The sequence below is a fragment of the Cornus florida genome, unplaced genomic scaffold, assembly GCF_030987335.1.
Source record: "Cornus florida cultivar Cherokee Brave unplaced genomic scaffold, ASM3098733v1 CherokeeBrave_3.0.0_Hap2_Chr08, whole genome shotgun sequence".
Taxonomy (NCBI): Eukaryota; Viridiplantae; Streptophyta; class Magnoliopsida; order Cornales; family Cornaceae; genus Cornus; species Cornus florida.
The window spans coordinates 64,173,021-64,184,684 of record NW_026775578.1 but is presented as its reverse complement, the minus strand read 5'-3'; the positions used below and the strand labels follow the sequence as shown (position 1 = coordinate 64,184,684).

Genomic DNA, 11,664 nt, shown 5'->3' with positions numbered 1-11,664 from the left:
CTTCTACTATTTCTCACTTATTAATTGCTGAACAAAATCTTTTTTGGATAATGTGTTCCATTTTACGAGGTAACTTATTCAGGAGCAAGGATTTCTAAGATATTAAGAAATATTAGTGCATACTCCCGTCGTGGGGTACAAATTGTGATTTCGTACGTAATAGTTCACCTTAATATTTAATTAGAAAGAAAATCAAAACAAAAGAACCTGTAGTTAATCATGGTGGTAATGATGCAAGTGACAGATGACACTGCAGTCACATTATAGGTGAAAATTTTCTCAGTATTAGATTTATTTTCCTGCTAAATTGCATGGACTAGAAGTAGATGTCAAAAGCATAGTGAACAATGGTGTATGTGAAATGATTGCATGTTTTGTTTTGGACACCGTCGCCTGGAAGAACAAATGAGTGTATCTTTCTATTTGTTTGATCATACACACTAGCAAATGCACTAGCAAATGTACAATTCTGAGCTGAATGCACAGTATTTGTGTTGGAACTTCATAATCTTAATGAATAATTGAATACATTATGTTTATACTTCGACAGTCTTCTGGTTCAGAGCTGTGTATCTCCATCTCTCCTTCTCCACAAAGTCTGCATCTAGGAACTGAGCAACAAAAGACCAAAGCCGGTAGGTGTCCTCAAAATCAGTAAGGAAGCCGAGTGCAGCAGTAACCACTCTTATACCCTGACCAGCTTTGCTTTTCCTCTTGTTCCCCGCTATGTTACATTCTTCAGTTTTTCTTCTCTCTATGACTCTGTCTTTCTCTTCTTCATACTTATCTGAGAACCAAATTTGGTGTAAGTGCCCATAGCTTAGAGAAATATTGCTTCGATCAGCAAGCTTCTGTACAAGAACAGGTTCAACCTTTTCTCCTTTCCAATCATACACATTGAACGCCAATGCTGATCCACGGTTAAATTTTATCTTTGGTCCATAGATTCTGACCAGGGGAACCTTATCCTCTGTGTTAGGATGCTGGAGCTTCATCAAAGCGTTCACTAACCAATTGATCAAGCATCTTGCTCTGCTACTGATCAGTGTCAGTCCCAATGAATCGACATGATCCAAGCCGCTGCATTCAATCACCTCACTCGAGTCACTCCTATTCCCACTGATTTCGGTGCTCTCATGTTGAACTAAATCAGTGTTTTCTTCTGATTCCACAGTTTCTGAAGTTTTAGATTCCTTTTTTTTTGCTGTGACTTCTGTTTTGCTCATCTCAGAGTTCTCTCCTCGATGAGATCTTCCAGAACGCATCCTTGCAGCAGATATAGGACCAGTGAAAGAGCTTGCTTTCACTAAATCTTCTTGTGTCCCATAATTTGATGTTTGTTCGAGTTCTGTGTCAGTGCCCGAAGAATATTCAGGTGACTGAAAGAGCTTATTTGCAGGGAGAAGACTTACTATTCCTGTGCTTGTAGATGCTTCCAAGACCGGAACAGTTGATTTTTTGACAAAGAGGCAAGCAAATCCAGTTGGGGTTTCACCAAAAACCTTGTAGAAGGAACAAATGAGGAAGTCCGGGCGAAAGAGAGAGAGGCCGAAACTGTCCATGTCCTTTGGTCCCAATGCACAAGCATCAAGCAAGACATGCCACCCATTTTCTTGGGCTACACTCATCCATTGATAAGAATAACTGGCTCCAGTCATCCTAGACTGAAGTGGGAAGACTAATAGTCCTCTCTTCTTCTTTTTCTTCCTCTTGCTCACGATCATGTTCTTCAATTTTGCTGAGTGAACCCTTAGTCTTGGCCATTTGAACTCAGCCGACATGATTCGGGCTCCTCTTTTCTCTGATGTATCGACCATGGCTTCCACTGCCTCGCTCTGATAGTCATAAACTGTCAGAAGCTTCCGGCTAGATTGGAAGGGGTAAGATTCTGCTAAAAGTTTAAAAGCTGATGATCTGTTCGCAGTAAAAACCATGGAGTAATCATTCTCAGAGATGTTAAGAAAATCCATGATCCTTTTCTTGATTGCAGATTCCAATTCTGATCCTTGGCCACCATGAAGCAGCTCCAACTTTAGATTTACCAACTTGTAGGAGATGCTGAAAAATGGAAAATCCGAATATTGAGGCTGTGGAGGTGTCGGCAAAGAAGAGGAGGCAACTGGGACCGTTGATGACGACTGAGTGTGAAGCTGCGCGTGGGAGAAGAGACCGATGCCAATATAATCAAGGCAGACGTGATTCGAAAGGGATAGATGGTAGTATTCTTTGGCACGGATTTTGTCTGCCCTTTTCGTATTGGAATATTGTGGATACGCTTTCTTGAACTGAGCAAACGATTCTTGCAGGGAAGGGAGAGACTCATGGTTGGTGAATTTGGTGCTCGGGAAGAAGGACGAAGTGGTCGCCGCCACAAAGTAGCGCCGACAGGTAGCAGAGGTGCTGCTGGACTTGGAAATGGTGTTTTGGGGCTCAGGGAAGTTGAGGAAAGGTCCGTGGCAGCAGCCGTCAAGGCATACTAGTGTGACCTCTCTCAAGCGAGGTGACTGCATATTTTTTTCTGGTCTCTTCCTCTCAACCAACTATTCTTGATATATTTTCCTCTTCTATATCTCTCTTGTTGCTTTCTTTCTTTCAATTAATTTTGATGATTTAATAGGGGGTTAGCTTATTGGTTAAGAAAAGTGTGCCAGTCTTTTTGAAGTGTCTTTGGACAGTTGGTTGGATGGGTCATTCTATTTGATTGTATTGAACGGGTCAGATTAGATTACTTAGGTGACCTTGTCTTCCTTCTTAACAAAAGTGACATTTGCTTTATTTATATCATTGAAAATGTAGAACAGTGGATGCTCAGTACCATCTAGCTGATAGACTTGTAGATCTGAGCCGTAGAATAGGTAGGTACTGAGTCATGATTTATTTTTGTGTGTGTGATTATGTGTTGATTCAATTTTTAATCATGGGATGGATTACATTGGATCAGTTGTGTAGTTGCTCTTTTTTTGAGAATGTGTTAGAAGTGTTTGTTGTGTCATATGTTAGGTTTTCGACTTTGGGAAGCATAGTGGGGGTGAAAAGAAAGCAACAACTGGAAGTGGAGGACAAAAAGAGACTTTGTAGTGGCCGGCATCATCGATGCTTGCCGAAAGAAGATGCTTTGGAGCTTTCTTTGGGCAACTTCTTTTTCGAGTTTTGACCGAGTCTCTCTCTCTCTCTCGGTTATTCGGTAGAAAAGAGGCGGATTTGGATCTTCTCCATTAGGATTTGCTTGGTTAGTCAGAAATTGACGGTGGGAAGTGAAAGGAAAAGAAAATTATGTTTCTATTATGCATTTGGTTAGTATGATTTTTTTTGTAAAACTTTTGTGAAAAAATGTTGTTTCATTAATTTGGTTAGCAAGAAACTGAAAAGAAAATGATTTATATGATAAAACTATCCTTATGAATTTAGTACCAAGTAACATACATCATGCAACAGGCAAAAGTATATGTGCGTGCATATATATAGAGTCCCAATTTAAAGAGTTACAAAATTATAACTTAATTAGGAGTCTTAATTTAAAGAGTCAGAAGATTGTAACTTAATTAGGAGTCTTAATTTAAAGAGTCAGAAGATTGTAACTTAATTAGGAGTCCTAATTTAAAGAGTTAGAAAGTTGTAATATAATTAAGAGTCCTAATTTATAAAAAAGAAGTTCCTCCTTTTTTGAGTTTGAAAAAGAAGGAAGAGAAATACTCCGTAATTGATAAGGGTATTATTGAAAATTAATATATAATGATAAACTTTCACGGGAAATTAAAATTTTCGCGTGTTTTATAGAGGAAATATTTTGAAGAAAATCAACCAATTGTGGGAATGTCACTTTCTTCAAAACTTTCTTTGTCAAGCTGACCAAATTACAAAACAATTTAAAAATTTTCCGTTTCTTTTCCTTTCTAATTAATTGATGCTAACCAAACAAACCCTTAGTTTTTTTCTCCGATTTTTCTTGATGTTTGATCCTATGGTTCAGAATGTACCGCATCAGCTCATCTTTCTTCAATTAACATCATCTCTGTTGAAAAAATTGATGTAAAAGTTGAAATGTTGCATTCTGAATCATAGCATGGGGAAATAAATAAAGGAGAGGACCCTTGTCCAAGGACTGATAAGTCTTGCCATTCATACTCGAAGAAGTGTAACTTACAATTTGGTTTGGGTAATAAACCACTACATTCGTGATAATAGGTTTAATTTGACCGTATGATTTGGTTTTTGAACTTGGTCTTCAATGAAATCATTTCCTTCTAGTGGTTGAGACTTTTTCTTGACGTGTTCTTGCTTTGAAACATAATTCAAATGAGGTGTGTGTGAGTGGGAGAGTAGATCCCACGACATTAGAAGGGTGATGGAATATGATGAGACCCACGTTTTTACTCACATCACTAATATTTGGCATTCTCTGAATTGGGAGGATGTTTCTTTCTTTTCTTTTTCTTTTTTTTTATTTTCTTTTCTCAATAAGTGTACGTTTGAATTAAGAGATTTGGAGGATAGTGAGATAAAAAAAAGAAAGAATAGTGTAAATTATGTTTGGGTTGTTTAAAATGAAAGAAAAGAAAGAATATAAAGAGATAGAGAAAGATAACTATCCCTTCTTATCCTCGTATCCCATCCATTCAAAAAAAAAAAAAAAAAAAAAAGAGAAAAGATGGTGTTTAAGTGGTAGTTCCATAATTTCAAAACTATCCTCAACAATTAAAAGGAGGAAATTATTATTCCGATTATGTCTCATCTATTTAAAAGGGTATGATAGTAATTTGATTGTTATAATTTCTTTTATTTTCTCTCCGTCTCTTATATCCAAACAATAATATTATTATTATTATTATTATTTTTCTCTCATATATATTCAAACATGAATAGAGATTATTGTTTTCCTTTTATTTCTTTTTTCTTTTCACATAATTAATACTATCGTTTTCTTTATTTTCTCTCATGTGTATCCAAACGGAACTTAAAATCAATCCGAAAAATAATGAAATTGGTACGAGGACAAATCATTTTGTGTAAATAATGAGTCCAAGAGGGTTAGAGAGACATTATTAATGAGGTAATTTTGCATTTTAGTGTGATTAATGTGCAATTTTGCATTTGTTGTTGTAGGGGTGTCATGTAGCTTCTTCCGCATTTGGTCATGCACACCTTTTTCTTTGACCTGGCACTTAGTATTGCTTCTTCCATCAACCTATTTGTCTTTCTTCTTTGGTTGCAAACTCCCTCTCCCTCACTCAACACACACTCTGTGTGTGTGACTGTGTTTGCCACATTAGTTTTGTAACAAGTGGCACTCAGATTTTGTGCCACTTGTCTTTTGCGAGTGATTAAGGACAGCTATTACATTCCTTTGTAGCCGTTAAAATTGTTAAGAAGGAAAATTCTATAGTCGGCTAAACCCCAACTCAGCCAAAAAAGAACAGATCAATTTTGAAATAAAATAATACTCTAAACTCACTGGCCGCCTTTGACTTGGCTAATTAAAATGTTTTTAATCATTTGTTGATGTACTTACAAAAACGAATCACATCGCTACAGTAGATGCAACAACCATGTTTTATTTATATATCTCCATCTCTCTTAATGTGCTTTTATATATATTAGGAAAAAATACGTACGAGGCACGTGGTGAATATTTTGTAACTTATAAAATTTTTATTTTTATTAATTAATAAAAATTTATTTTATATTAATAAATAAATACTGAAATATTTTGAAATTGGTGATAGAGTTTAAGTTTCATAAATTAATAAATTCTTTTATATTTTTATATTAATACTGAAATATGTATATTTTATTTTTTATTAAATAATAATTTTTTATTTTAATAGTGAAATATTTGAGTTTTGCAAAGTAACAAATTTTTTTAGATAATTTGAATTTTATTAGCTAATTTGTAATTTGAATTTTATTAGATAATTTGAAATTTAGTATAATTTTTAATTTACAATAGAAATTCAATTATATTAAATTTTAATTAAATTTTAAAATAGAAATTCCATTATACTAATTACACATCAGATTGAAATTGATATAAAAATTTATTATATGGAGTTTGTGGTTTTTAGAAGACCCTAGGTTATATTTTATTTTCTTTAAATATGTAATTTGTGGTAGAATTTTATAGAAATTATTTTATTTTATTTAGATATATCTTTATAAAATTAGATTTTTTTTAATTAAAAAACTCATAAAAAAATAGATAAATACAAGGGTTATATACTTATATGTCATAGAGTTCTCTTTTTGTATTAATTAATAAATATTTTTTATATTAAAAAATAAATACTGAAATGTTCAAATTCTTTTAACATTTATATTTTATTTATATGTATTATTATATTATCATATATTTTCTTTAAATATATCCTTGTCTAATGTGATAGAGTTTTAAAGAAAATAAAATACTTAATTTGTGGCAAAGTTTTGGTAATTTTTGTTAGAGTTTTATAAAAATTATTTAAATATATCCTTATCTAATGTGATAGAGTTTCATTGCAAATAAAATAAGTAATTTGTGGTAGAATTTTATATAAATTATTTATTTTCTTTAAATATATATATCCTTGTCTAATTAGATTTTTTTTTTTTAATTAAACAACTCATAATAAAAGATAATTTGTGGTTGAGTTTTAGAAAAATTATTTTATTTTTTATACCAATTACTAAATATTTTTTATATTAATAATTCTTGTTTAGTTATATTATATTTTATTAAAAAATTCATAATTACATAAATAGTAAATTTTTATTAGAATTATATATAAACTCTTTTTAAAAAATATTTTATTTTCTTTAAATATATCGTTGTCTAATTAGATTTCCTTCATCAAAAAACTCACAATAAATAGATAAAAACAAGTTATATATGATAGAGTTTTAAAGAAAATAAAATAGATAATTTGTGGTAGAGTTTTATAGAAATTATTATATTTTCTGAAAATCTATTTATAATAAATAAATAAATAGGTAATTTGTGTTACAGTTTAATAGAAATTCTTTAAAAAACACTTTTTATATCAATTAATAAATATTTTTTTATATTAATAATTCTTGTCTAATTAGATTTCTTTTTATTAAAAAACTCATAATAAATAGATAAATAGGTAATTTGTGTTAGAGTTTTATAAAAACTCTTTTCAAACCTCTTTTTATATTAATTAATAAATATTTTTTTATCTTAATAATGCTTGTCTAATGAGATTTTCTTTTATTAAAAAAACTCATAATAAATAGATAAATAAGTAATTTGTAATATAGTTTTATAGAAACTCTTTTAAAAACTCTTTTTAGATCAATTAATAAATAATTATTTATATTAATAATACTTGTCTAATTAGATCTCCTTTTATTAAAAAAAAAAAAAAACACTTAATAAATATATAAATAGAAAATTTGAGTTCAAATTTTATAGAAACTCTTCAAATATTATATCTTTGTCTCCTGTGATAGAGTTTTATTGAAAATAAAATTTGTGATTTGTGATAGAGTTTTATAAAAATTATTTTATTTTCTTTAAATATATCCTTGTTTAATTAGATTTAATTTTATTAAAAAACTCACACTAAAAGTTAATTTGTGGCAGAGTTTTAAAAAAATTATTTTATTTTATATATCAATTAATAAATATTTTTTATATTAATAATTCTAGTCTAATTATATTTTCTTTTATTAAAAAATTTATAATAATAAATAGATAAATAGATTAACTTAAATTTTAATAGATAGATTTTAGAGTTTGATTGACAATTTTTTTTTTTGTTATAAAAACTCTTTGCATATCAGTTAATAAATATTTTATTTATATAAAAATAGACAGTTAAATACTGAAACTCTTTGCACATGTAATAATACTATAGATAAAAACATTTTTTATATCAATTAATAAATATTTTTTTATATAAATAAATAAATACTTGAACAACTTGGCACAACTTCTGTATTTTATTCAGAAAATTAGATTTTCTATTATTAAAAAATTCATAATAATAAATAGATTAATTTAAATTTTATTAGGTAGATTTTAGAGTTTTATAGAAGTTTTTTTTTCTACAACAACTCTTTTCATATCAATTAATGAATATTTTTTCATATAAATAAATAAATACTGAAATACTAAAACTCTTTTCACATTTAATAAATATTTTTTAAATAAATACTGAAACTTTAGATTTAGTTTTATTAAAAAATTCATAATAATAAATAGATAAATAGGTTAATTTGAATTTTATTTGGTAGATTTTAGAGTTTTTTTTTCTTTTATTTATTTTTTTTTATAAAAACTCTTTTTATATCAATCAATAAATATTTTTTGAATAAATAAATAAATACTGAAATACTGAAACTCTTTGCACATTTAATGTTTTATTTTCTTTAAATATATCCTTGTCTAATTAAATTTAATTTTATTAAGAAAGTCATAATAAAAGTTAATTTGTTGTAGAGTTTTAGAAAAATTATTTTATTTTATATATCAATTAATAAGTATTTTTTATATTAATATTTCTTGTCTAATTCAATTTTCTTTTATTAAGAAATTCATAATAATAAATAGATAAGTAGGTTAATTTAAATTTTATTAGATAGATTTTGAAGTTGGATAGAGTTTTTTTTTTTTTTTTTTAAAAAAAAATACTTTTCATATCAATTAATAAATATATTTTTTTATAAATAGATACTTAAATACTGAAACTCTTTGCACATTTAATAGTAGTATAGATAAAATCTTTTTTTATATTAATTAATAAATAGTTTTATATAATTAAATAAATACTGAAACACTTTGGTAGAACTTCTGTATTTTATTCAGAAAATTAGATTTTCTTTTATTAAAAAATTATAATTTGTAATACGTGTTAGAGTATTATAGAAAATATTTTTAAACTCTTTTTACATGAATTAATAAATATTTTTATATTTTAATAATTCCTATATAATTAGATTAGCTTTTATTAAAAAAAAAAAAAAAACTCATAATAAAAGGTAATTTGTGGTAGAATTTTAGAAAAATTATTTTATTTTTTATATTAATAATTCTAGTCTACTTAGATTTTCTTTAATTAAAAAACTTATAATAAATAAATAGGTAATTTGTATTAGAGCTTAATATAAACTCTTTTTATATCAATTAATAAATATTTTTTATTTTAATAATTATTGTCTAATTACATTTAGTTTCATTAAAAAACTAATAATAAATAGATAAATAGGTAATTTGTGTTAGAGTTTTTTAAAAACTCTTTTAAAACCTCTTTTTGTATCAGTTAATAAATAATTTTTTATATTAATAATACTTGTTTAATTAGGTTTCTTTTTATTAAAAAAATTCATAATAAATAGATAAATAGGTAATTTGTGTTAGAGTTTTATAGAAACTCCGTTGATAGAGTTTTATGGAAAATAAAATAGGTAATTTGTAATAGAGTTTTATAGAAATTATTTTATTTTCTTTAAATATATACTTGTCTAATTAGATTTAATTTTATTTAGAAACTCATAGTAGAGTTATATAAAAATTATTTTCTTTTTTATATATCAATTAATAAATATTTTTTATATTAATAATTTTGTCTAATTATATTTATTTTATTAAAAAATTGATAATAATAAATAGATAAATAGGTTAATTTAAATTTTATTATGTAAATTTTAGTATTTTATCATATTATTTAATAAATATTTTTTTACACAAATAAATAAATACTGAAACTCTTTACACATCTAATAATAGTATAGATAAAAACTTTTTTTACAGAGCTTCTGTATTTTACTCTGGAATTCAACTCTTTTTATATCAATTAATAAATATTTTTTAATATAAATAAATAAATAAATAAATACTGAAACTCTTTCGCAGAACTTCTGTATTTTACTCTGCAATTCTAGATTTCTAGAATTCTCAATTTCTGCACCCCTTCCTCCTTCCTCCATGCCTTTATTTATAGGTTTCTTGGATGAATAGGATAATGACGTGTGTCCTTTTCTGATAATAACATAATCATAACTGGGCCGGGCCAGTTATATTGTGATAATTATCCATAAAAAATAACTAAAAATAAGAGTTTTATGTAGAATATGATTGATTTTATTAGGTGATTTTTAGATTTTTATAAAAACTATAATTATCCATAAAAAAAAAAAAAAAAAACTAAAAATAAGAGTTTTATATAGAATGTAATTGGCTTTATTAGGTAAATTAGATTTTTTTTCATTAAAAAACTTGTAAGAAATAAATAATAGGTAATTGGTGTTAGAGTTTAATATAAACTCTTTTAAAAACTCTTTTTATATCAATTAATAAATATTTTTTATTTTAATAATTTAAAAACCTCCTTTTGTATCAGTTAATAAATAATTTTTTATATTAATAATACTTGTCTAATTAGGTTTCCTTTTATTAAAAAACTTATGATAAATTGATAAATTAGTAATTTGTGTTAGAGTTTTATACAAACTCTTTAAATATATCTTTGTTAAAGAGTTTTATTGATAATAAAATAGGTAATTTGTAATAGAGTTTTATTGAAATTATTTTATTTTCTTTAAATATATACTTGTCTAATTAGTTTTAATTTTATTAAGATACTCCTAATAAAAGTTAATTTGTGGTAGAGTTTTATAAAAATTATTTTATTTTATATATCAATTAATAAATATTTTTTATATTAATAAATCTTGTCTAATTAGATTTTCTTGTCTAATTAGATTTACTTTTGGTAAAAAAAACTTAAAATAAATAGATAAATAGGTAATTTGTGTTTTAAAAACCTCCTTTTGTATCAGTTAATAAATAATTTTTTATATTAATAATACTTGTCTAATTAGGTCTCTTTTTTTCAAAAAACTCATGATAAATTGATAATTGGTAATTTGTGTTAGTGTTTTATATAAACTCTTTAAATATATCTTTATTGATAGAGTTTTATTGATAATAAAATAGGTAATTTGTAATAGAGTTTTATTGAAATTATTTTATTTTCTTTAAATATATACTTGTCTAATTAGTTTTAATTTTATTAAGATACTCATAATAAAAGCTAATTTGTGGTAGAGTTTTAAAAAAATTATTTTATTTTATATATCAATTAATAAATATTTTTTCTATTAATAAATCTTGTCTATAATAAATAGATAAATAGGTTAATTTAAATTTTATTATGTAGATTTCACTGTTTTATAGATTTTTTTTTTTTTAGTAAAAACTCTTATCATATCATTTAATAAATATTTTTTTATATAAATAAATAGTGAAACTCTATACACATCTAATAATAATATAGATAAAAACTTTTTTTATATCAATTAATAAATATTTTTTTATATAAATAAATAAATACTGAAAACTCTTGACAGAATTTTTGTATTTTATTCTGAAATTCAACTCAATTAATAAATATTTTTTATATAAATGAATAAATACTAAAACTCTTTGGCAGAGTTTCTGTATTTTATTCTGAAATTCTGGATTTATAGAATTCTCAATTTTTGTACCCCTTCCTCATTCCTCCATGCCTCTATTTATAGGCTTCTTGGATGAATAAGATGATGACATGTGTCCTTTTTTTGGTAATGATAATCATAATTGGGCCGAGCCGGTACAAAAACTATTTTTATATCAATTAATAAATATTTTTTGATATAAATAAATAAATACTGAAATAGTAAAATAGT

General features: G+C 25.9%; 1 protein-coding gene across 1 annotated transcript; it reads right to left on the bottom strand.

The window, feature by feature from the left end:
* Window positions 1-353: 353 nt before the first annotated feature.
* Window positions 354-2,721, bottom strand: LOC132271900 (uncharacterized). The gene has a single exon (XM_059773406.1). The coding sequence runs from the start codon at window positions 2,508-2,510 to the stop codon at window positions 537-539; it is 1,974 nt and encodes a 657-aa protein (XP_059629389.1). The 5' UTR covers window positions 2,511-2,721; the 3' UTR covers window positions 354-536.
* Between the last annotated feature and the right edge of the window lie 8,943 nt (window positions 2,722-11,664).